General features: G+C 49.3%; 1 protein-coding gene across 5 annotated transcripts in view; it reads right to left on the bottom strand.

The window, feature by feature from the left end:
- Positions 1 to 27,429, bottom strand: part of LOC140419553 (uncharacterized) — a 215,735-nt gene that overhangs the window by 150,202 nt on the left and 38,104 nt on the right. For all 5 annotated transcript variants that reach the window (XM_072503474.1, XM_072503458.1, XM_072503464.1 and 2 more), the window contains 2 exons: positions 15,044 to 15,154; positions 7,750 to 7,894 (listed from right to left, as the gene is read on the bottom strand). In XM_072503474.1, the coding sequence (XP_072359575.1) occupies positions 7,750 to 7,894; positions 15,044 to 15,154 (256 nt within the window). The remainder of the gene's footprint in view (positions 1 to 7,749; positions 7,895 to 15,043; positions 15,155 to 27,429) is intronic.

The following is a 27,429-nucleotide window of genomic DNA, read 5'->3' as shown; positions in this document are numbered from 1 at the left end:
ATTTAGCACATTCATCCTAGGACCACTCTTATCCTTGTCCACCAGTACTTTAAAACTTACTGAATTGTGGTCACTGTTACCGAAATGCACCCCTACTGAAACATCTACCACCTGGCCGGGCTCATTCCCCAATACCAGGTCCAGTCCCGCCCCTTCCCAAGTTGGACTGTCTACATATTGTTTTAAGAAGCCCTCCTGGATGCTCCTTACAAACTCCGCCCCGTCTAAGCCCCTGGCACTAAGTGAGTCCCAGTCAATATTGGGGAAGTTGAAGTCTCCCATCACCACAACCCTGTTGTTTTTACTCTTTTCCAAAATCTGTCTACCTATCTGCTCCTCTATCTCCCGCTGGCTGTTGGGAGGCCTGTAGTAAACCCCCAACATTGTGACTGCACCCTTCTTATTCCTGATCTCTACCCATATAGCCTCACTGCCCTCTGAGGTGTCCTCCCGCAGTACAGCTGTGATATTCTCCCGAACCAGTAGCGCAACTCCGCCTCCCCTTTTACATCCCCCTCTATCCCACCTGAATCATCTAAATCCTGAAACGTTTAGCTGCCAATCCTGCCCTTCCCTCAACCAGGTCTCTGTAATGGCAACAACATCATAGTTCCAAGTACTAATCCAAGCTCTAAGTTCATCTGCCTTACCCGTAATACTTCTTGCATTAAAATATATGCACTTCAGGCCACCAGACCCGCTGTGTTCAGCAACTTCTCCCTGTCTGCTCTGCCTCAGAGCCACACTGTCCCTATTCCCTAGTTCTCCCTCAATGCTCTCACCTTCTGACCTATTGCTCCCGTGCCCAACCCCCTGCCATACTAGTTTAAACCCTCCTGTGTGACACTAGCAAACCTCGCGGCCAGGATATTTATGCCTCTCCGGTTTAGATGCAACCCGTCCTTCTTATACAGGTCACACCTGTCCCGGAAGAGCTCCCAGTGGTCCAGATAATGGAAACCCTCCCTCCTACACCAGCTGTTTAGCCACGTATTTAGCTGCTCTATCTTCCTATTTCTAGCCTCACTGGCACGTGGCACAGGGAGTAATCCCGAGATTACAACCCTCGAGGTCCTGTCTTTTAACTTGTGGTCCCTTTGTTCAAGAAGGGGGGTAGAGACAACCCCGGCAACTATAGACCGGTGAGCCTCACGTCTGTTGTGGGTAAAGTCTTGGAGGGGATTATAAGAGACAAGATTTATAATCATCTAGATAGGAATAATATGATTAGGGATAGTCAGCATGGCTTTGGGAAGGGTAGGTCATGCCTCACAAACCTTATCGAGTTCTTTGAGAAGGTGACTGAACAGGTTATCGAGGGTAGAGCAGTTGATGTGGTGTATATGGATTTCAGTAAAGTGTTTGATAAGGTTCCCCACGGTAGGCTATTGCAGAAAATACGGAGGCTGGGGATTGAGGGTGAGTTAGAGATGTGGATCAGAAATTGGCTAGCTGAAAGAAGACAGAGGGTGGTGGTTGATGGGAAATGTTCAGAATGGAGTTCAGTTACAAGTGGCGTACCACAAGGATCTGTTCTGGGGCCATTGCTGTTGTCATTTTTATAAATGACCTAGAGGAGGGCGCAGAAGGGTGTGTGAGTAAATTTGCAGACGACACTAAAGTCGGTGGTGTTGTCGACAGTGCGGAAGGATGTTGCAGGTTACAGAGGGACATAGATAAGCTGCAGAGCTGGGCTGAGAGGTGGCAAATGGAGTTTAATGTAGAGAAGTGTGAGGTGATTCACTTTGGAAGGAATAACAGGAATGCGGAATATTTGGCTAATGGTAAAGTTCTTGGAAGTGTGGATGAGCAAAGGGATCTCGGTGTCCATGTACATAGATCCCTGAAAGTTGCCACCCAGGTTGATAGGGTTGTGAAGAAGGCCTATGGAGTGTTGGCCTTTATTGGTAGAGGGACTGAGTTCCGGAGTCATGAGGTCATGTTGCAGCTGTACAAAACTCTGGTACGGCCGCATTTGGAGTATTGTGTACAGTTCTGGTCACCTCATTATAGGAAGGACGTGGAAGCTTTGGAACGGGCGCAGAGGAGATTTACCAGGATGTTGCCTGGTATGGAGGGAAAATCTTATGAGGAAAGGTTGATGGACTTGAGGTTGTTTTCGTTAGAGAGAAGAAGGTCAAGAGGAGACTTAATAGAGGCATACAAAATGATCAGGGGGTTAGATAGGGTGGACAGTGAGAGCCTTCTCCCGCGGATGGAAATGGCTAGCACGAGGGGACATAGCCTTAAACTGAGGGGTAATAGATATAGGACAGAGGTCAAAGGTAGGTTCTTTACGCAAAGCGTGGAGAGTCCGTGGAATGCCCTACCTGCAACAGTAGTGAACTCGCCAACATTGAGGGCATTTAAAAGTTTATTGGATAAGCATATGGATGCTAATGGCATAGTGTAGGTTAGATGGCTTTTGTTTTTTGACTTCCCATGTTGGTGCAACATCGTGGGCCGAAAGGCCTGTACTGCGCTGTATCGTTCTATGTTCTATGTTCTAACACCAGGTTAAAGTCCAACAGGTTTGTTTCGAATCACTAGCTTTCGGAGCACAGCTCCTTCCTCAGGTGAATTGTTCCTTCACCCGAGGAAGGAGCAGTGCTCCGAAAGCTAGTGATTTGAAACAAACCTATTGGATTTTAACCTGATGTTGTAAGACTTATTACTGTAGTTGAGTTGGAAAGCTGATTGGAGGGATTCAAACATGGTTCTGGGAAAGATTGAATGAATTTAAGAGGTGACAACACATTCAAGGACTTTGGAGAAGGGAGGTTTGAGATAAGATGGTAGTTTACAAGGATGATGGGATCAAGGTGTTTTTTTTGTTTGCTGAAGAATAATAACAACAGATTTAAAAGAGAGAGGGACAACACCTGAAAAGAGAACACCCTTTACAATATTGGCTAATATGGGGGTAAGGAAGGTACGTTGGGTGATCAGCGGTATAGTGGGAATAGGAACTAGTGAATAAGAGGTGCATCTCATGAACAAGTTGACTTCACAGAGTGCCTGAAGGAACAGCGAAGAGAAATTAGAAAGGGATGCAGATTCAGGGCTATAAGGCAGAAGGGAGCATTAAAAAATGATGTTTGGCAAGGTGGGCTAATCAAAGGCATGAAAGCAGCAGAGGCAACTGATAAGATTGTCTTACTCTCAGTGACAAAAGCTCCTTGCATTGTTGTTGGAGATGAAGATGGAGGGGACATGGGAGAGGGACCTTAAGAAGGTGATTTGCAGAGAGAAAAGAAGCCACAGGCTATCTTTGCATTCCAGGATAATCTGGAATAGTAAGAAATATCAGTGGACAAGTGCAGAATTTTAAGTGTTCCAGCCCGATCTGATGATGGATGGCTAAACCAGTTGGCTTGCATTTTGTTTTCATTCTGCATTCCTTGGACTAAAGGGAGCAGCAATGAGGGCCATACACGGGAAATGGTTAGGGTGAGAGAGAGAGTTATGATTTTACTGGGGACTAGGACATCAAAAGGTGGAGGTGAGGGTGCAGTTGAGTAAATCAACAGCTTCAGAAATGTGGTATCTGGAGGGCAAAAAGCCCTCCGGATAGTTGGAATTTTGAAAGTGCAATTGCAAGTGGATTGGTGGATAGTTTTCTCGAGGGACAGGTCCAGAAGGAGCTGGGTTGGGGTGTGGGTGGATAGTGATACAAGGAAATGATCAAACGTAGTCTTACCTGTAATTAATACAATAGGACTAGCAAGGCTATATGAGAAGACAGGTTAAGGAATGGCTGCGAATGTGCGTTGGAGAATTTACACAGAAGAAAAAAATTAAGGACAACAAGAGGGAGCATGAGTTGAATTGGAGGTTTAAATCACCAAGAGTGAGAAGTTATTCAGTACAAACTTTGAAAGAAAATGGCAGTGAAAAAGTCTTGGTGATAAAATAAGTATCATATTTGAGTGGGCGGTACAGAACAATTAATTTCAAAGAGAGGTGAGAGGAGTGAAACAAGGTTAGATGCTCAAAAGAGGAGAAAGTGCCAGGGGAGTAAAGTGCCAGGCCAAGGTGTGATCTAACAAAAGTGCCACACCGCCACTGTGCCAGGCATGACAGGGCAAATGTTGGGAAATGCAACTAGGTGGAAAGGCTTCAAAAAGGGACCAGGTGCCATCACCCCTCAACCAGGTTCCCATTAAGGCCATGATATCAATGTGATCATCCACAATAAGTTAATGGATAATTGGGCCTTGCTGACAAATAAACAGACATTACAGAGGGAGATACATGGAGGATTGGTGAGAGCTGGACTGCTGGCAGCAATGGGAACGATGAGTTGGGCAGCAAGAGGATTGGTAATATTTGCCCCCAGCAGGTTCACTGGGACGTAAGGTTGATGAGGGTGGGATGGAATATGTGGGGTTTGCTGCTTATTATGAGCGCCCAAATAAGCTTAGCAAAGGATGTTAAGAAAGGCATGGTGGGAAGCTTCAGGCTTATCTGACAGGGAGTCAAGCCTTGGATGGTGTCAAAAGTGGAAATAGACTAATGGACTGGAAGGTGGGAAGTGGCACCCAAAACGTGCATGTGAATGGATGCAGGGAAAGCACAAGTTACATAGATGTAGCTGCATAAAAATTAGGTTGCATAAAAAAAATGATAGTAAACAGGAAGTGGGAAATAGATGGTGATAATATGAAATAGTCCAGAGTTAAAGTCAACGGTCCTGTGGTGAAATAATGATGATTTAGTAAGGGTCAAATCAGCATGAGCATCACTAAAGTCCAAGTTTGGAGTCAGGCGAAGTGAGTAAAATCCAGATGATTTTATTGGAGGATGTGCTGATGGAGGTATTTTCGTAGGAATGGAGAACTAGGTGTATAGAATCAGTTACAGGGTGGAAAGATAATGGCAAAGTTGGAAGTCAGAATAAATCCTAAAGCATCAGAGGTTTACTTTTCTGATATACTGACCTGGAACAGAGTGAAGCTGAAAAACCAGTAGAGGCCGTCACCAGATGCAGGCTGAGCCGGAGACTGAAGTCTCTCAATCAAAGCAACAATGAGGGAAAGTAGATTGATACTCAAAATAATAATAATAATAATAACCTTTTACAGCAACAAATCTATGTTCAAATCAGAGACAGTAATTGGGTCTTTTGAGATCCAGAGCAGAAAGATCTTCTTGATGTTGAGAGAAGTCCAGGAATTTGAAACTAAGGTTGAAACAAGGTGTCGATGGCCATGAATAGATGGACGTATTGAGGAGGTCCCTAGGAGCTGATTGCCCATGAACCAATGAATTTTTTCAGTGATTTTGGTTGAGAGATATATATTAGTGATTTAGGGAACACATTGAAGCTGTGTTAGACATGCACAAGAGGCACTTCAGCTCGGGATTAGAAAAAAGAAACCCTAAACGGTGCACATACGGACAGAGATCTTGCCAAAATAGCCATCCAATCAGAAAATAAATAAAACTCGGATTACAGATGATGTTTTCTTGGATCCTGAATTATGCACCATTACTGCATTGCTAGTCAATATGGCATTGCCTAAACCCAATATACCACCTTTTGATGCGCATTCAGAGCCATCATTTGTATTCCCACGTTGGCAAAAGTGGTTGCAGCATTTCAAAGGCACGATGGCAGATTTTGCAATCACAGATGATAAAAGAAAAAAGGCCTCACTTTTCCACCATGAAGGTGAAAAATTAGATGATATTTCTGAGAAACTTATGCCTGAGCAAGATGATTATGACTCCATAATAAATGCACTAACAACCTGTTTCATGCCCTGTGTGGAGTTTATACTTTCTCCCTGTGTCTGCATGGGTTTCCTCCGGGTGCTTTGCTTTCCTCGCACTGTCCAAAGATGTGCCAGTTAAGTGGTTTGGCCATGATCAATTTGCGGGGTTACAGGGGAGTGGGCCACGGTAGAGTGCTCTTTTGGAGGGTCAGTACAGACATGATGGGCCAATTGGCCTCCTTCTGAACTATAGGGATTTTATGGATAATTAAGCAACCAATGTATCCTTGATGCTGAACATTTTGAACATGAAATCAATTCACAAATAATTGAAGGTTGTCTCTCTGGTTAACTAAGCTGAGAGGCATCTGAGAAAGGCAGGAAGCTGTCAGAGCTGCAAGAGTGAGCAAGGCCACAATTTCCAGCAGAGTCCAGGGCTACTGAAGCTGAGGTTGCCAATAGTAACTACAATACTTCAAGATGTGGAGATGCCGGCGTTGGAATGGGGTGAGCACAGCAAGAAGTCTTACAACACCAGATTAAAGTCCAACAGGTTTGTTTCGAATCACTAGCTTTCGGAGCACAGCTCTTTCCTCAGGTGAATTCACCTGAGGAAGGAGCAGTACTCCAAAAGCTAATGATTCGAAACAAACCTGTTGGACTTAATCTGGTGTTGTAAGACTTCTTACAATACTTCAAGTTCAACCTCTGTGACTGCTGTTCATTGCTCACGTGCCAGAAAAATCACCTGCAAAACAACAACAGCAGTCTTACAAACAGAGTTGCAACTTGTCCAAACAACGGTTCTATCGTGGCAGCGTTACACACGCCAGACAGAGGGCACAATTCTACCAAACCTGATTATCAGCACAACGTTTGCAATAATAATCTTTTGTTTACTCTACAAGCCAATTCTTCGTTCCCAGCTGAGCGGTGGAAAAGGGGAGTGGCATGGATGGAAGACCTTGAGATGGGAAGGTTACGCAGAAAGTGACCCTCATTGAGTTGAGGTGGCAAGTCAGCAAGAAATTAAGCTAAGCTGCAAGCAAAGAAAGGCATGTTTTTGGATCATGGCTGGTTTTAGAATCGAAGAATGATAGAACAATACAGCACAGTTTGGTCCAATGATTCTTTTTCAGCTCTTTTGACCAGCAATCCAGTTAGTCTCACTCTCTGCTCTTTCCCATCCCTTTTTCCTCCTTCAAGTATTTATCCAATTCTCTTTGAAAGCTACTATTGAATCTGTTTCCACCACCCTGTCAGACAGTGTGTTTGAAATCCTGATCACTCATTGAATAAAAAATGTTTTCCCTTGTGTTTTTTCTGTGGTTTCGATCCTTCAGTCATTGGGGACAGTTTATCTTTATTCTATCGAAACACTTCATTGGTTTTAAAAAACTCAATCATCTTTAACCGGGTTTGGCGAGGGAATATAGCCAGGAAGAGGAGCAGAGCAGATCTGAGTAGCAAGCCCACAAGAAAGATGTGGGTCAGATCACATCATCTTGCAGATAAAGTAAATAGGTACCATTGATAGGTCTGCATTACTGTAAGATAATTAATGATAAATTGCCTTTCCTCTGGACATCTCAAACTAAAATACTCAGGTGGTACTCCAGATAGAAGAAAGTGATTACTTCAGATATGACCAGAAACTCAGAAAAAGACGCATGACAAATAGGAAGTGCATACAAGTGAAAGGTGTTTAATGTTATAATAATAATAATCTTTATTGTCACAAGTAGGCTTACATTGCAATGAAGTTACTGTGAAAAGCCCCTGGTCGCCACATTCCGGCACCTGTTCAGGTACACAGAGGGAGAATACAGAATGTTCAAATTACCCAACAGCACGTCTTTTGTGGCTTGTGGGAGGAAACCGGAGCACCCGGAGGAAACCCACAGACACGGAGAATGTGCAGACTCCGCACAGCCGGTGACCCAAGCCGGGAATCGAACCTGGGACCCTGGCGCTGTAAAGTCATAGTGCTAACCTACAGGAACATCCAATGTAAGGCAGGCTTTACTCTTACCTTTCCTGTAGTCCCCCTGTTTTCTTGGAATTTCTTTTAATTCCAAATGGAGTGAAGGCACGTTGCTCAGTTCCTTGTTCACCTTTCTCCTCTTTGATTGGTGAAAGATTTCTCAAACAGGTTTCATCCTTAGGGATACTCTCATCTGCAGAAATGGCAGAATTGAATTCAAACAAATTTAAGTGGTTAAAACAGTACACCACTACAGTTTTTTCATGAGGAAATAAAACATGGTTTTGGAACGGTTGCAGATGTGTTTGAGCAATTCATGGGCAGAAAATTAGTTTCAGATTTGATAGTTCTTGGATGGGGAATGGAACAATTTACTTGCTTTTCCCATTCCGTATCCTATGCTGCATCCTGCGTTGTGTTGTACAGGGCTGAAATGTGGGCTTTGGGAAAAGAGGACATTCAAAGTGGGTCAGTTGGAGAGAAAACAAGAGCAGTGAATAGGATGGTGAAGGAGGAAAGATCACCGGGGTCCTGCAAGGCTGCATACTTAGCCCCCTACTCTACCCCCTGTACACACGCGACTGCATGGCAACATTTGGTTCCAACTCCATCTACAAGTTTGCTAACGATACGACCATAGTGGGCCAGATCTCGAATAACGACGAGTCAGAATACAGGTAGGAGATAGAGAACCTAGTGGAGTGCTGTAACGACAACAATCTCTCCCTCAATGCCAGCAAAACTAAAGAGCTTGTCATTGACTTCAGGAAGCAAATTACTGTACACACCCCTGTCAGCATCAACGGGGCCGAGGTGAGATGGTTAGCAGTTTCAAATTCCTAGGGGAGCACATCTCCAAAAATCTGTCCTGGTCCACCCACGTCGACGCTACCAACAAGAAAGCACAACAGCGCCTATACTTCCTCAGGAAACTAAGGAAATTCGGCATGTCCACATTAACCCTTACCAACTTTTACAGATGCACCATAGAAAGCATCCTATCGGGCTGCATCACAGCCTGGTATGGCAACTGCTCGGCCCAGGACTGCAAGAAACTTCGGAGAGTCGTGAACACCGCCCAGTCCATCACACAAACCTGCCTCCCATCCATTGACTCCATCTATACCTCCCGCTGCCTGGGGAAAGCGGGCAGCATAATCAAAGATCCCTCCCACCCGGCTTACTCACTCTTCCAACTTCTTCCAACGGGCAGGAGATACAGAAGTCTGAGAACACGCATGAACAGACTCAAAAACAGCTTCTTCCCCACTGTCACCCTCTTATGGACTGACCTCATTCACACTACACCCTGTATGCTTCATCCGATGCCGATGTTTATGTAGTTACATTGTATATGTTGTGTTGCCCTATTATGTATTTTCTTTTATTTCCTTTTCATGTATTCAATGATCTGGTGAGCTGCTCTCAGAAAAATACTTTTCACTGCACCTCGGTACAGGTGACAATAAACAAATCCAATCCAATCCAATATCATCAAGAAAAGGCACAAGGTTGGATTGGTTCTTTCTAAGAGAACTTGCTGAAGGGAGTTTAGAACATAGATTATCATAGAATTTACAGTGCAGAAGGAGGCCACCTGGCCCATCAAGTCTGCACCGGCTCCTGGAAAGAGCACCCCACCCAAGGTCAACACCTCCACCCTATCCCCACAACCCAGCAACCCCACCCAACACTAAGGCCAATTTTGGACACTAAGGGCAATTTATCATGGCCAATCCACCTAACCTGCACATCTTTGGACTGTGGGAGGAAACCGGAGCACCCGGAGGAAACCCACGCATACACGGGGAGGATATGCAGACTCCGCACAGACAGTGACCCAAGCCGGAATCGAACCTGGGACCCTGGAGCTGTGAAGTAATTGTGCTATCCACAATGTTACCGTGTTGCCCGTTGACACTGGTTGTGCTGGAGCGCGCCCATCCCATTGATGGAACGACTGGGGCCAGAGGATACCTAGGGGGACCCATACGACCCATGGCACTAAGCTGACAGTGGGGAGTCAGCGGTGTGCGCAACTGCATGGCTGCCTTGAAGGCTGCGGCAATGGTATTCCATGCCCATCCACCCTGACTCCACAGCTCACCTCCTGGCTAACCCCCCCCACCCGCACCCCAGCTACTCCCCCCGGCCTTGGCAGAAGCTCACCAGCCAGCGGCACAACTGTCAGTGTTTACTGTACGTGCGGAGTGGAGCGCATTGACGCCGCTGTAGAGGCACCGGTAATTGCGATTTGCCGTGAACCGGCACTGGCCATGATTCCGGCATCAAAACAGCTTCTCTGCCCGATCGCGTTTCGCGATTCCGGCGTCGACCGACGTAGGATCCATAACTGCCTTTCTCTCAGTCATCTGCTGCCCAACATGCATCCATGCTTTTGTTACATTCCGCTCAACTCTTCCAATGGTCTCCGAGGTTAGCGACCGATCTTTCAACCTCAATGAAATTAAGCTCATACAAATCTCTGCTGCCTATATGCTAATTCGCACTAAAGCGAGTTCTCCCATTATCCCGGCCTGAACTGATTTACAAAGACACTATGTCCCTGAACACCCCAGCCCCACCCCCCATTAACAGCCACGTTTACAGCTGTCAAGGCCCTAAGCTCTCGAATTTCTTCCCTGCTGGGTCAGTCTTGCAGCACAACTGATAGAATAAGGAAAGGCCCATGTGCCCTGAAGTGGCTCTGAACATCTTTCTTTTAAATGCAGCTGTGGCATGGGAATATGCCCAAGAATGGATGCTAAGTATATTATTTTCTTCTACAAAAGGGAGTGTGGTAAACCACTGTGTTCTGATATTAGAGGTTGTACGGTAGAACCTGCACTACAGGTTCACCTGTGGCCCCTGCATGCTAGCTCCGCCCAAGAGCCGGGTTATAAATATGCGTGGCCTCCACCTCGCAGCCATTTTGTCAGCTGCTGTGGGAGGCCACACATCTGATACTAATAAAGCCTCAGTTTGGATTCAACTTCGTCTCCAGCCAAATTGATCGTGCCTCAATTTATTAGTATCAGATTCAGAAGATGGACCTCCGGATTAAACCAGATCGCCTGCAGCTGGATCCACACAAGCGACGCCAGAAAGGACTTCCAGCACTGGCTAGCTTGTTTTGAAGCGGATATCAACGCAGCGCCGACCCCTGTCCCAGAGGCTCAGAAGATCCAAATATTGTACTCCAGACTCAGCTCCAAAGTCTTCCCGTTGATCCAGGATGCGCCCAATTACGCTGATACCATGACTCGACTCAAAGAAAATTATGAACAGAAGACAAACACGCTCTTCGCCAGACACGCGCACACAACGCGTACTCAACTACCTGGTGAGTCAATCGACGACTCCTGGAGGGCCCTGATCCCACTAGTGCAGGACTGTGACTGCCAGGACATTACAGCTAAGGAGCACTCAGATCTCCTTACGCGGGACGCTTTTGTAACTGGGATTGGGTCTGATGTCATCAGGCAGTGACTCCTAGAAGGGGCCACGCGCGACCTCGCAGAGACTAAAACACTAGCGCTTTACATGACGGTCGCCCTGCGCAATGTCCAGTCCTACGCCCCCAATCGCACGGCCCACTCCTCCTACGCTTCATGGGCCCCACAGGCAGCCGCCCCAACGGGGGCGCTACCCACCCAATACGCCTGCGCTACGCACCAGCCAGTGATCTCCGGGGGCCCCGATACTATTTTTGCGGCCAGCAAAAACACCCCCGCCAATGCTGCCCGGCCCGCACTGCCCTTTGCAAGGACTGCAGGAAGAAGGGCCATTTCGCAGCGGTGTGCCAGGCCCGCTCAGCGGCCGCCCCCACACCCCCCTCCCCCGCCCCCCCAACCCCCTCCCCCTCCCCCCCGCCCCCCCCGGTCACGGACAATGGGCACCGCTATCCTCCTCTCCCCCCCCAGGCCATGTGCGAGCAATGGGCGCTGTCATCTTCTCCCCTGCACAACACGTGCGTTTCAGGGGCGCCGCCATCTTGCTCCACCCCCGCATTGTGCGTTCCATGGGTGCCGCCATTTTGTAATCCCCAGGACCTCTGGGCGCCGGCATCTTGTCCACCCCACAGCACATGGATACCAATGGTGTTTCAGGACCCCCAACTCAATGACCGCCTCACTACCCGACGATCAACCACGGCTCGCATCCATGGCAATCGACCAGTCCCGACCACATACCCTGACCAACGCATCCACCAGCGTGAAAGTCAACGGCCATGTGACCTCCTGCCTACTGGACTCCAGGAGCACCGAGAGCTTTGTACACCCGAATACGGTAAGGCGCTATTCCCTTAAGGTACACCCTACCAATCAAAGTATCTCCCTGGCCTCCGGATCCCATCGCGTAGCGATCCGGGGGTACTGCACGGTCATGCTCACAGTCCAAGGCGTAGAGTTCCACGGTTTTCGCCTCTACGTCCTCCCTAACCTCTGTGCTGCACTTATCCTCGGCCTGGACTTCCAGCACAATCTCCAGAGCCTGACCCTTAAATTCGGCGGACCCTTACCACCCCTCACTGTGTGCGGCCTCGCAACCCTAAAGGTCGATCCTCCTTCCCTCTTTGCCAATCTAACTCCAGATTGCAAACCCGTCGTCACCAGGAGCAGACGGTACAGCACCCAGGATAAGGCCTTCATCAGGTCCAAGGTCCAGCGGTTGCTTCGGGAAGGCGTCATCGAGGCCAGCAACAGCCCCTGGAGAGCTCAAGTGGTAGTGGTTAAATCTGGAGTGAAAAACCGAATGGTCGTGGACTACAGCCAGACCATCAACAGGTACACGCAGTTCGACGCGTACCCCCTCCCACGCATATCTGAATGGTTAACCAGATTGCATAGTACTGGGTCTTCTCAACGGTGGACCTGAAATCCACTTACCACCAGCTCCCCATCCGTAAATCGGACCGTCCATACACCGCCTTTGAGGCAGACGGCCGTCTATATCACTTCCTTAGGGTCCCCTTCGGCATCAGCAATGGGGTTTTGGTCTTCGAAAGGGAGATGGACCGAATGGTCGACCGGTACGGCTTGCGGGCCACGTTTCCGTATCTAGACAATGTGACCATCTGCGGCCATGATCAGCAGGACCACGACTCCAACCTCGCTAAATTTCTCCGCACCGCCACTCTCCTCAACCTCACGTACAACAAGGAGAAGTGTGTGTTCCGTACAAACCGCTTAGCCATCCTCGGCTACGTAGTCCAGAACGGAGTTCTGGGGCGCGATCCCGACCGCATGTTCCCCCTCATGGAGCTCCCCCTCCCCCACTGCCCCAAGGCCCTCAAACGCTGCCTGGGGTTCTTCTCATATTGCGCACAGTGGGTCCCAAACTATGCGGACAAGGCCCGCCCACTCATACAGTCCACTCATTTCCCCCTGACGGCTGAGGCCCAACAGGCTTTCGCCCGGATCAGAGCTGATATTGCCAAAGCTGGAATGCACACCGTAGACGAAAAACTTCCGTTCCAAGTAGAAAGCGACGCATCGGACGTCACCCTTGCCGCCACCCTCAACCAGGCAGACAGGCCCGTGGCATTCTTTTCCCGCACGCTCCATGCCTCCGAAATTCGACACTCATCTGTCGAAAAGGAGTCCCAGGCTATCGTTGAGGCTGTGCAACATTGGAGGCATTACCTGGCCGGCAGGAGATTCACTCTCCTCACTGACCAATGGTCGGTAGCCTTCATGTTCAACAACACACAGCGGGGCAAGATCAAAAATGATAAAATCTTGCGGTGGAGAATCAAGCTCTCCACCTATAATTACGAGATTAAGTATCGCCCTGGCAAACTCAACGAGCCCCCAGACACTCTATCCCGAGGTTCATGTGCCAGCGCACAGGTAGACCGACTCCGGGCCCTGCACAACAGCCTTTGTCACCCAGGGATCACTCGGTTGTACCACTTCATTGAGGCACAAAATCTGCCCTACTCCGTCGAGGAAGTAAGGACGATCACCAGGGACTGCCAGGTCTGTGCGGAGTGCAAACCGCACTTCTACCGGCTGGACCCCGTGCACCTAGTGAAGGCCTCCCGCCCTTTGAACATCTCAGCGTGGATTTCAAAGGCCCCCTCCCCTCCTCCGATCGACACACATATTTCCGCAGTGTGATCGATGAATACTCCCGGTTTCCCTTCGCCATCCCATGCCCCGACATGACGTCTGCCACCGTCATTAATGCCCTTAATTCTATCTTCACTCTGTATGGCTTCCCCGCCTACATCCACAGTGACAGGGGATCTTCATTCATGAGTGATGAGCTACGTCAGTTCCTGCTCAGCAGGGGTATCGCCTACAGCAGAATGACGAGCTACAACCCCCGGGGAAACGGACAGGTAGAAGGGGAGAATGGGACGGTATGGAGGGCCGTCCAGCTGGCCCTACGGTCCAGACATCTCCCGGCCTCCCGTTGGCAAGAGGTCCTCCCTGATGCACTACATTCCATTCGCTCATTACTCTGCACTGCTACTAACAGTACACCGCATGAACGTCTTTTTGCCTTCCCCAGGAAGTCCACATCCGGGGTATCGCTCCCAACTTGGCTCACAGCTCCGGGAACCGTGCTTCTCCGTAAACATGTGCGGCTCAACAAGGCGGATCCGTTGGTGGAAAGGGTGCACCTGCTCCACGCAAACCCACAGTACGCCTACGTGGCGTTCCCCGACGGCCGCCAGGATACCGTCTCCCTCAGGGACCTGGCACCAGCAGGTTCCACCCCCACACCGCCCCCGGCGCCACCCTCCCCTCCCCCGCCGCCCCATCACCCCCTCTCGGACCGTCCGTCCTCCCCCTGCCCACCCCCGTTGATGAATAGGATTCCGGCACACTCCCGGAGTCAACTTCGACCACGACAGCACCAACATCGCCGGCTCCACTTCGTTGATCTCAAAGGACCATCAAGGCGCCGGACCGGCTGCACCTCTGACCGGCCCGCCGGATGACCAGAGACATTTTTTTTTACTGCTCTGTAAATATTAAAGATTACTAATTGTATATAGTTATCCACCACCCCCGCCGGACTCAATTTTAGCAGGGGGTGAATGTGGTAAACCACTGTGTTCTGATATTAGAGGTTGTACAGTAGAACCTGCACTACAGGTTCACCTGGGCCCCTGCATGCTCGCTCCGCCCAAGAGCCGGGTTATAAATATGCGTGGCCTCCAGCTCGCAGCCATTTCATCAGCTGCTGTGGGAGACCACGCATCTGATACTAATAAAGCCTCAGTTTGGATTCAACTTCGTCTCCAGTCAAATTGATCGTGCCTCAGAGAGTACCATAAAAAAGAAGTTCTGGATTTTCCATGGTCTTTAATCGCTTTTTCTTATCTTACCTACACTGGTTTCTGCCTCCTCCATTGGTGATTCCTGTCTGGTAATCTGTTTCTCAAGATTCTCGTTAGATGAATGCTGCACCAGAATGGGGTTTTCTGCAGTCGAATCTCCTGTCACACAAAGCCCAAAGAGACTGATTGCAAGAATGTTAAAGGTCTTAATTATGGTTATTTCAACTTATTAACTGACAATTTTTAAAAAATCTAGCAGATGACAATTGCCTGATGCTCATTAAAGTAACAGAAAAGTTTGAACATTTCTATCCTCAAGCATCACAGTGCATGACACATTATTTGTTTTTGTCCTTGCCATAGTAAGTGTCATGAAAATTAAGCATCCCATCGCTCAAAGCTCAAAAATCTAAAAGTAGGCAATCAAATCAGACACAGCATTGACACAGACTTTTGCCACAGCACAATTCCAAGCTACACATTCTTAAACACAGCTATACAAGTGAAGGACCGAGGGGAATCCTTCCCTAAAGGGGAGATAAGAGGAGTAAATGTAGGAGAACATCTAGGTAATAGTGACAATAATATAGTATGCTTCAAGGTTTTGTCAGGAAGCAGAGGTAGTTTGAAGTGATCTATATTTGTGTTGTTGGATATCATGGGCGGGATTCTCCGACCCTCCGCCGGGTCAGAGAATCGGCGGGGGGTGGGGGGGGGTGGGGGGGGGGGGGTGGATCCCGCCCCCGCCGGCTGCCGAATTCTCTGGCGCCGGGGATTTGGCGGGGGTGGGAATTGCGCCGTCCCGGCGATTCTCCGGCCCGCAATGCGCCGTGTGGCCGCCCGTTTACGGCCGGTCCCGCCAGCGTATGTTACGACAGGTATGTACCGGCGGGACCTGGCTCCGCGGGCCGCCTACGGGGTCCTCGGGGGGGGCCGGCGGGGGGATCTGGCCCCGGGGGGTGCCCTGGCCCGCAATCGGAGCCCACCGATCCACAGGCAAGCCTGTGCCTGGGGGGCACTCTATTCCTCCTCGCCGGCCGCTGTAGCGGTCCGCGATGGCCGGTGTGGAGATGAACCCCCCCCCCCCTGCGCATGCGCTGGGATGGCGCCAGCACACACTAGCACGCATGCACCAACTTGCACCGGCCGGCGTAGGCTCTTCGCCGCCGGATTGCGGAGCGCCAAGCCCGTTCCGTGTAGGCCTGCGCGCCGCAAACCACTCCGACGCCGGCCTAGCCCCCGAAGGTGAGCCCGACGCCGGAGTGGGTCACACGACTCCTTCCCGCCGGAGTTGCCCACTCCGCCGGTTTCCGAAGAATCCCGCCCCAGAAGTAAGGTATAGATTTGAGTGAGTTTAATTTGGTGTTTCTGTGTCAGAAAATGTAAAACCTTAGTTAGATTCATGATAAACAAACAGAGTTTTTGTTTCATGTTAAAATATGTCTCTATTGTGCTTAGAGAGTTTATAGCGTGAAAAGTAAACAAGAGCTTGGAGAAAGAATGAGCTGTTGCTTAACAACCAGAGGCACCTTTAAGGGAGGAAGGCTATTTGAGTTTAGTTTTAGGTGAACCCAGGTGGAAGGAGCTTAGCAGCTAGAGAGAGAATATCAGTCTCCGCTCTACCTGAAGCAGAACAATGGAGTAATGGGCAAGAAAGCAGGTCCCAAAAGCAGGTCCCAAAGAAACTAAACAACAGTTATTTCTAAAAAACAGGGAATGAGGAAAAAAGCTCCAGGAAGTTTGACATCAATGGAACAAAGAGGAACTGAACTAGAATTGTAACAGGGTACTGTTCATTGAAGTTAAAGTCAGCGCTGAAAAGTGCAGACCTGGAGAAGTTGGTTAGTGAGAAGCCAGAGATTATAGTTTGCAGCAAACTACCCAGCCTTCAGGAGAACAGTGACCACAACACCACACAACCCTACCATGGCAACCTCTCCAAGACGTGCCAGATCATCGACATGGGTATTACCATTACACGTGAGAACATCACCCACCAGGTACGCGGTATATACTCGTGCGACTCGGCCAACGTTGTCTACCTCATACGCTGTAGGAAAGGATGTCCCGAGGCGTGGTACATTGGCGAGACCATGCAGACGTTGCAACAACAAAAGAACAGACATCGCAAGATAATTGCCAGGCAGGAATGTTCCCTTCCAGTCGGGGAACACTTCAGCAGTCAAGTGCATTCAGCCTCTGATCTTCGGGTAAGCGTTCTCCAAGGTGGCTTCAGGACGCATGACAACGCAGAATCGCCGAGCAGAAACTGAAGCCTAGTTCCGCACATATGAGTACGTCCTCAACCGGGAACTTGGATTCATGTCCCATTACATTCACCCCCAACCATCTGGCCTGGGCTTGCAAAATCCTACCAACTCTCCTGGCTTGAGACAATTCGCACCTCTTTAACCTGTGATTATCCCTCTCTCCAGTCGAAAATACTGAATTACCTGCAAAGACTCGCAATCAAAGTATCATCTTGCATCATTGAATTTGTCTGTATATGTGTTTGTAGAACCCACCTCTTCATTCACCTGAGGAAGGAGCTGCACTCCGAAAGCTAGTGATTCGAAACAATCCTGTTGGGCTTTAACCTGGTGTTGTAAGACTTCTTATAGTATCAATTGGGATTGTAAAAATATGAATTGAAAAGGACATAAGCATGACAAAAACCAGGATAACAGATTGGAGAAAAGCCAATTTTGAATCGTTGAAAGTAGAACTTGAGATAACAAATTGGACAAGATTATTTGCAAACAATGATGTAAAATAGCGGAATGACAACCAATCACAGTCATGAATTATTACCAGACATACTGAACTTTTAAGCAAAACATGTGGGGCGGGAGTCCCCAGTCGATGTGTCCAAACACACAGGACTCAAAGGACCTTATCAATATGGTTGGATGAGAAAGGAGTGGCTGGATTTCCAGGTAAGAAACCAGGGGCGTCATTCTCCGACCCCCCGCCGGGTCGGAGAATGGCCGTTGGCCGCCGTGAATCCCGCCCCCGCCCCCGCCGAAGTCTCCGGTACCGGAGATTGGGCGGGGGCGGGAATCGGGCCGCGCCGGTTGGCGGGACCCCCCGCTGGATTCTCCGGCCCGGACGGGCCGAAGTCCCGCCCAGAAATTGCCTGTCCCGCCGGCGTAAATCAAACCTGGTATTTACCGGCGGGACCAGGCGGCGTGGGCGGGCTCCGGGATCCTGGGGGGGGGCGCGGGTCGATCTGACCCCGGGGGGTGCCCTCACGGTGGCCTGGCCCGCGATCGGGGCCCACCGATCCGCGGGCGGGCCTGTGCCGTGGGGGCACTCTTTCCCTTCCGCCTCCGCTACGGCCTCCACCATGGCGGAGGCGGAAGAGACTCTCCCCACTGCGCATGCGCGGGAAACTGACAGCGGCCGCTGACGCTCCCGCGCATGCGCCGGGAAACTGACAGCGGCCGCTGAAGCTCCCGCACATGCGCCACATTTCCACGCCAGCTGGCGGGGCAACAAATGCCATTTCCGCCAGCTGGCGGGGCGGAAATCCCTCCGGCGTCGGCCTAGCCCCTCAATGTTGGGGCTAGGCCGCCAAAGATGCGGAGCATTCCGCACCTTTGGGCCGGCGCGATGCCCGTCTGATTGGCGCCGTCTTTGGCGCCAGTCGGCGGACATCCCGCCGTTGGGGGAGAATTTCGCCCCAGATTCGGAGTGGTAACCTGACTCTGATTGCCACTCCATGGAAGTTCAGGCCCTATGTCTTTACACAAAAAGAAGCAAGTTAGTCTTCTTTTGGTTGGTTGGTAAATTGGATAAACAGTCAAGTAATGGACCAAAGGAGTTTTAGTGAAGATAAAACACTCACTAACCTACTCTCACTTCCCATTTACTATGACTTATGACCATGCGAAGCAGAAGTAGGCCATTTGCCCCGTTGAGCCTGCTTCACTATTCGATAAGATCATGGCTGATATGTTTGCGTTTCGAGTTACAATTTCCCATCAGCCCCCAATAACCTTTGACCTCCACCACCTTCTGAGGCAGAAAGTTCCAATGTCACATACCTACTAAGAGAAGAATTTCTCCTCATCTATGGCCAAAAGAGCAATCACTAATTTTAAAACAGTGGCCCCTAGTTCTGGACGCACTCACAAGAGGAAACATTATTTCCATATCCTCTTGTCAAGACCATTCAGGATCTCATATACATCAATCAACATGGCAGCACAGTGGATAGCACAGTTGCTTCACAGCTCCAGGGTCCCAGGTTCGATTCCCGGATTGGGTCACTGTCTGTGCGGAGTCTGCACGTTTTCCCCGTGTCTGCGTGGGTTTCCTCCGGGTGCTCTAGTTTCCTCCCACAGTCCAAAGATGTGCAGGTCCAGTGGATTGGCTATGCTAAATTGCCCTTAGTATCCAAAAAGGCGGGGTGGGTGTACTGGGTTACGGGGAGAGGGTGGGGTGTGGGCTTTTGTAGGGTGCCCTTTCCAAGGGCCAGTGAAGATTTGATGGGCCAAATGGCCTCTTTCTGCACTGTACATTCTATGAAGTCACCCCTCTTTCTCCAAAACAGTGGAAACAAGCCCAGCCCATCTTTGTATCTTAATGCACAAAGCATTTGGAATAAGGTAGATGAGCTGATGACCCAAATCATGGTAAATGGGTATGATCTCATAGCCATTATGGAAACATGGTTACAAGGAAATCAAAACTGGGACTTAATATTCAGAGATATTTGACCTCTCGGAAGGACAGGAGGGAAGGAAAAGTGGTGGAGTAGCACTGTTAATGAGAGGTGAACTGAGGACAGTTGTGAGAGACGATCTGAACTCGGATGAAGTAGAGTCTATTTGGGTGGTGGTAAAAACAACGCAAGGGAAACAAGATATTAGTAGGAGTAGTGTATGGACCCCAAACAGTAGCCACGCTGAAGGAAAGGGTGTAAATCAACAAATAACAGAATAGGGCAATAATTATGGGTGACTTTAATCTTCGTGTTGATTGGGTTAATCAAGTTGGTACGGGTAGCTACGATAATTCATAGAGTGTATTAGAAATAGTGCCCTAGAGCAACACATCATGGCACAGGCTATCTTGGATCTAGTAATGGATAATGGGGCAGGTTTAATAAATGATCTCAGAGTAAATTATCCCCGAGGAATTAGTGATCATAACATGATAGAATGTAACGTTCAGTTTGATAGTGAGAAACTTGTGTCAGAAACAACCGTGTTTGACTTAAATAAAGGGAATTACAAGCAAATGAGGATGGTTAATGGGAAATTGGAGTGGAGACCAGTAGTCCTGGTGAATGTTTATGCCCCGAATTGGGACGATGTGGACTTTATGAGGCAGGTGTTAGGGAGGATCCTGGACCTGAACATACAGAGGCCAATCATGGGGGGCGATTTCAATATGGTCTTGGATCTGAAGTTGGACCGGTAGAGTCCTAAGTCGTCTAGGGAGTTGGTTATGGCGAGGGAGTTGAGAGGGTTCGTTGATCGTATGGAGGGGAGCGCACAAATGGAGGTTTGGGAGGCCAATGGCGAAAGAGGTCTTGTATTTCTCACATGTGCATTGGGTGTACTCCCGGATCGATTTCTTTATGATGGATAAGGTGCTGCTGGCAGGGTTGGCCGACTCGGAGTACTCGCCGATTGTGGTTTCCGACCATGCACCACACTGGGTGGATTTGCGGGTGGTTCAGGGGGAGGCCAATGGCCACAGTTGAGGTTAGATGTGGGGCTGTTGACCAATGGGGGATGTGTGTGAGCGGGTGACGGCTGCCATTCGGGACTGTGTGGAGCTGAATGACATGGGGAGGTCACGGCCGCCACGCTATGTGGGTCACTTAAAGCTGTAGTCAGGGGTGAATTTATTTCTATCGAGGCACATAAGGAGAGGGTAGAACGAGAGGAGAGGGCGAGGTTGGTAGATGAGATTCTGAGGGTGGATCGGTGGTATTCGATGTCAACAGAGGTAAGGTTGTTGAAGGAGAGACAGAGGTTCCAGATATAGTTCGGGTTAATGTCCGCGGAGAAGGCAGTAGAGCAGCTGTGGAGGGCCAGAGCGCCAGTGTATGAGTACGGGGAAAAGGCGAGCAGGATGCTAGCCTACCAGCTACAGAAGCAGGCAGTGGCGAGGGAGATTGGTAGGGTGAGGGATGAGAAGGATAAGGTAGTGGCGGATCCAAAGGGGGTGAATGGGATATTTGAGGCCTTCCACAGGAGGCTGTAGGAGTCGGAGCCCCCTCCTGGGGAGGAGGGGATGAGAGGGTTCCTGGAGGCGTTGGAGTTTCCAAGGGTGGAGGAGGTGAGGGTGCATGGATTGGGGGGCCCCGATTGGGCTGAGGGAGGTGTGGAGCTGGGACGCTGCTAGTGAGGAGAGAGGTGCCGTCCTTCCCGAGGTTGCGGCCTCATCGTGTTGCAGGACATGTTGTTATCGGAGCATTGGGGAGGGGAGGGTGTTGTATATCTACAGTGAGTTGATGGAGAGGTGGAGGAGCTCAAATGGGAGGAGGAGTTGGGCGGGGGGGTTGCAGGCCGGGACTTGGAAAGAGGCCTTGCGGAGGATGAACTTGTCCTCGTCGTGTGCGAAGTTAAGCCACATCCAGTTTAAGCTGGTGCATAGGGCCCATCTGACGGGTGCGAGGATGAGCCGGTTTTTCGCAGGGTTGGAGGATAGGTGTAGGCGGAATGCGGGGGGACCCATCAATCACTCCATATGTTTTGGGCCGGTCCAAAGCTGAGGGGGTTCTGGCAGGGGTTCTGGGACTTAATGTCTGAGATTCTGGGAGTGGGGGTGGCCCCGAAGTGGGAAGTAGGGATATTTGGTGTGTCGGAAGATCCGGGAGTTCAGGTGGGGAGAGAGGCTGATGAACTGGCCTTTGCCTCCCTGATAGCCTGGAGACGGATCTTGTGTTGGTGGAAATCGGAGCTGCCGAAGGAGGGGGCTTGGGTGAGTGACCTGGCAGGGGCAGGGATAAGGGTGAAAAATTAGAACGGTGGGGTGCAGTGGGGTGTACATATCGGGTGAAGTTGGGGTCTTGTGGTTTCTGGTCATGTTAATGTTCATGACTTCTGATCATTTTATGTACATATGTAAAAATCCTTGAATAAAAATATTTTAAAAAGGGATTGGAAATCGCTCCCAGCGTGTGCACAAATCTAATCAAGTGCAATTCCGCCCAACAGTCTCCCAAATGGAGAATCCCGGCCCTTATGTATATTTAAGGCGGAGATAGACAGCTTCTTGATCAGTAAGGGAATCAAGGGGAAAGGCAGGAAAGTGGACATGAGGAATGTCAGATCACCCATGTTCCTATTGAATTGTACAGCAGGCTTGAGGGACCGAATGCCCTACTCTTATTTCTTATGGTCTTCCGATCTAATTGTGGATCTCCACTCGTCACATCCTGCCAATGAGAAAAAGACCCATTTCTGCATGATGTCTGATTTCTGCCAGCCAGCCAGTCTTCTATCCACCTACACCATGAACTTTTATTTTCCGCAATAATCTTTGATATGCACCTTGTCAAATGCATTCTGGCAATCCAAGTACAGCACGTCTATAGGCTCCCCTTTATCTACAGCACGTTTTATGGCTTCTGTATCCGTTACAGGTTCGGCGTGCAAACTGGGGAACAGGATTGTTCGGAAACAGTCCCAGCATGTATCCACTATAAACAGCCAAATTACTAGAAGCCTTACTACCTATTTCAAATTACTACCTATTTCATTTCTGATTCCCCTTCTCTGGACTTTCAGCATGTTCTACAACAGCAGAGTAATTTGTTTTCTTCTTGTTTGTGATCAAGATAACAATGCCAAGCAACAGTTCACCTTTCATGTTCCCATTCAGCGACCGCATTAAACAAGCACGGATCAGTTCCAAGCCCATCTATAATGCTCGAAAGTCAGAGTTAGAACAGAACCTTCTACTGCACTAATTGTATTCCTTTCAATTCTTTGTCAGGTAACTTGTCACAGTGAGATTTGCTCACTGTTGTAAAATCTTCACTCGAAACAGTCCATTGTGCACAACTCTCAGAACATTTTCTACCTTATTACCTTTCAGGTGTTAAAGTTTATATTTTCAGTCCAGTACTGAAACTTTATACAGTGCTTTTCATTAAATAAATTACTTTTGGAGTGTGGTGAGTGTTGTTAGGTAGACAAACACAACAGACATGGTCCACAAACATAATGAGATCAACAATGATTATCTGTTTTAATTGGTAAAGGTTGAGGGATAAATATTGGTTACATTCTATGAATCTAGAACGAGGGCACATTTAAAATGAAGCGGTCCCCCATTTCAGACGGAGATGTGGGGAATTTATTTTCTCAGAGGGTTGTTAGTCTTTGGAACTCTTTCACGAAGAGTAGTGGGGGCTGGGTCACTGAATCTATTCAAGGTTGAGTTAGACAGATTTTTGATCAATCTGGGATTCAAGGGGAGACAGGCAGAAAGTGGAGTACAGGCCACAATCAGGTTAGCCATGATCTTATTGAATGGCAGAGCAGGCTCGATGGGCTGAATGGCCTACTCCTATTTCTTATGATGCTTTGATCAAAAACCAAGGAATAGACGAGGAAAATAAATGGCACTAGAGTTTCAAGGGACTAAAGGTTCCAGCTGTTCCTGTGTTTTTATGAAGTCTGCTAAAGTAAGGATCACCAGTTTCTCTCTCTTTTAGGCTGCCGAAGCATGTGTGTCACAAAGAGTATATTCTCACCTTTTGAACCATGACCGAGGACTCACACTGAATCTCCGGAAAATATTATCATTATTTCATATCTACTTTATTTCTAATGTATAAAACTAGAACCACTGCATCGAGAAAAGTGAACTTCTAGACCAAGAATAGAAAATGAACTGATTGTGTGATGCATGTTCATGATAGGCTGAGTCCAAAAAAAGGTGGGCTCTCTTACTTTAAAGCTTTAAGTCCCTTCATATCTAGAGGTTGAAGAATGTTGAGACTGAATGTTGACCCTGACCTATATAAGAAATCCAGGTACGAAGTACGGAAAGCCATCAGGGATGCCAAAAGACAATACCATATCAAACAAGAGCCCAGGCCAACGACACAAACCCACAATGTCTATGGCAGGGCTTACACGAGATCACAGGCTACAAAGCAAGGCCAGGCAGAATATCTGGGACTGGAGCATCCCTCCCCAATGAACTGAACAAGTTCTATGCCCGCTTGAACAGTCAACCAATGCATCAGTGCCACCCACCCCAACAGCCCTGGACAAACCCATACCCACTATTACAGCCCCAGAGGTAAGATCTGCCTTCTTGAAAGTGAATCCGTGGAAAGCGACGGGCCCCGACGGAGTGCCTGGGTGAGCAGTCAGAGCCTGCACAGACTAGCTGGCGAGTGTATTCGTAGACATCTTCAACACCTCACTCCTCCGCTCCGAGGTCCCCACCTCCTTCAAGAAACATACCATAATACCAGTACCAAAGAAGAACAAGGTAGCCTGCCTCAATGACTACTGACCGGTGGCCCTGACATCTGTTATCATGAAATGCTTCAAGCGGCTAGTCATGAGACGGATCAACGCCAGCCTCCCAGACGGTCTTGATCCATTGCAGTTCGCCTATCACCTCAACCGGTCCATAGCAGATGCTATCTCTCTGGCCTTACAATCAACACTCGAACAACAAGGACATCTACGTGAGACTGCTGTTCATAGACGACAGCTCCTCATCAACACCATTATCCCGACAAGGCTTACAACCAAACTCTGCAATCTTGGACTTGACCCCTCCCTGTGCAGCTCCATACTCACAAAACTCAGTCATCTTCAGTAGCTGAGACACAAACTCAGTGACGGACCTGGTGGACCTCTCTGCTGTCTTAAACAGATATCTTTGAACGATTATCGACGGGATTGGGTTAGTGTTGCACCACGAATGTCACAAGCTGGTTGAATGTACACGTATCTGGCGCCGCTGGGTGTGTGAGACTCCAGATCACCCCGAACATATGCGGTCCACAGGATGTCAACAGTCTGACTGTCTGGTACTCATCCTCCATGATATTGTTGGCCCAGAAGAAATAACGCATTTGTTCAGCGTAGTGGTTCTAGTCTTCAACACCGGCGTCAAATGCATCTATGCGCCCAGCAGTGGCACGGCGAATCAAAGAAATCCAAACCTGGGTCCAGAAAATCGGGGCAGTGGCTCAGCTGAGTAGGTTGCAGCGTCGACAGCAAACCAGTTTACTCCTCATCGCCAGTTTGGTAAGGACACGGGGAGTCAACACCGATTTGAAAACGAGAACAAAGTTTTGTTCACAAACTAGATATGTATACTTCACGGTAGACACCGACCAGGTTCTTCTAAGATGGTGCCTTCCTGGCAGACCTTATATACCCTGGGTAACTGGGATACCCTGCCCCGAGTGGGTAAGCTCGAATTCCGCAAGGAGCACAGGGAAGACCAGCATTCCCACCCCGTAGGTCCTGTGTGGATATTACACTGAAAAAGTTATCTCTTCAAACAGATTGCCTAAAGCCTGTGTGCAATTGTACTGTCATGAATTGCATGCATGGGAGGGAGCAAGAGGAAGAAAATAACTATTGATCTGATTTATTGTCACATGTACCGAAGTACAGTGAAAAGTATTTTTCTGCGGCCAAGGGAACGTACATAGTAGACAAAAAATAATTAAGAGCAGCATAAGGCGTCGTGAATAGTGTTCTTACAGGGAACAGATCAGTCCGAGGGAGAGTCGTTGAGGAGTCTTGTAGCTGTGGGGAAGAAGCTGTTCCGATGTCTGGATGTGTGGGTCTTCAGACTTCTGCCTGATGGAAGGGTCTGGAAGAAGGCAAAGCCTGGGTGGGAGGGGTCTCTGACAATGTTGTCTGTATTCCTGAGGCAGCGGGAGGTGTATACGGAATCAATGTGGGAGTGGCAAGTTTGTGTGATGCGTTGGGCTGAGTTCACCACACTCTGCAGTTTCTTGCGATCTGGGACCAAGCAGTTGCCATAACAAGCTGTGATGCAGCCGGATAGGATGCTCTCTATGGCACATCTGTAGAAGTTTGTGAGAGTCGATGCAGACATGCCGAATTTCTTTAGCTTCCGTAGGAAGTAGAGACGTTGTTGGGCTTTCTTGACTGTTGCATCAACGTGAGTGGACAAGGACAGACTGTAGGTGATGGTGACCCCCCAGGAACTTAAAGCTATCAACCATCTCCACTTCGGAGCCATTGAAATGAAATGAAATGAAAATCGCTTATTGTCATAAGTAGGCTTCAAATTAAGTTACTGTGAAAAGCCCAAGTCGCCACATTCCGGCACCTGGTCGGGGAGGCTGGTACGAGAATTGAACCGCGCTGCTGGCCTGCCTTAGTCTGCTTTCAAAGCCAGCTATCTAGCCCTGTGCTAAACCAGCCTCATTGATGCATCGCCTCCAGCTCCCTACCGTAGCCCAGCACCTTCTCGGAATTCATCGCCCAATAATAATATATCAGATTCGACAGAGCCAAATACCCTGGGTTGGATTCTCTAGCGTCAAAAGACCACCGATTCGCCGTCTTGCAGCGGGCTAGCAGGGAGCCGTCGTAGAGCTCGCAGTTCTAGCTGCCGATACGGCCCCCAACACTTCCGGGTCAGAGGCCGTGCATGTGCATGGCGGCGGCCTGCAGCGGCCGCGCCTTGCTCCATGGCAGACTCAGCCTGCTAATCTGGCCTGGCAAAATAGTGTCCTGCATGGCAGCACGGTTGCGCAGTGGGTTAGCCCTGTTGCCTCACGGCGCCGAGATCCCAGGTTCGATCCCGGCTCTGGGTCACTGTCCAAGTGGAGTTTGCACATTGTCCTGGTGTTTGCGTGGGTTTCGCCCCCAGAACCCAAAGATGTGCAGGGTAGGTGGATTGGCCACTCTAAATTGCCCCTTAATTGGAAAAAATGAATTGGGTACTCTAAATGTTTTTTAAAACGTGTCCCGCATTGGTCGCTCACACGCCCCGGACCGCCCGCACACATTGTCCCCAGCCCCGAATGAAGACCCGAATGGCGTCCCCGAACTGAGTCCACAGCTGCCACACGAGGATCCCGGACGGTGATACCACACGAGTCCCTCGCCGTCAGGAATTCGGCCAGTCGGCAACGGAGCATCACGGGGCGGACCTCGGGCAGTGGCCTGAGGGGGTGGATACTCGGCGCGGTGTACTCCAAGAGTACGCCAATTCTCGGGGGGAGCAGAGAATTTGAAAACTGGTGCCACTTCCGATTTCGGCGCCAAAACGGATTCTCCGCCCCGTCGCCAAATGCAATTTCGGTTCAGGGAGCGGAAAATCCAGCCCCTTGACTGTCGCCCTCTCTGAAGCGCAGTCTTCTGAATCCTCACTACCTTACCTGCACGGACAAATGACAAAATCAACCATTCCACCCTCTGTAAAAAATGCTTTTGGCAAGAAGACCGTGAAACACT

This window comes from Scyliorhinus torazame, chromosome 1 (assembly GCF_047496885.1).
Source record: "Scyliorhinus torazame isolate Kashiwa2021f chromosome 1, sScyTor2.1, whole genome shotgun sequence".
NCBI lineage: Eukaryota > Metazoa > Chordata > Chondrichthyes > Carcharhiniformes > Scyliorhinidae > Scyliorhinus > Scyliorhinus torazame.
The sequence above is the reverse complement of the archived record's forward strand: the minus strand, read 5'-3'. Positions and strand labels throughout refer to the sequence as shown.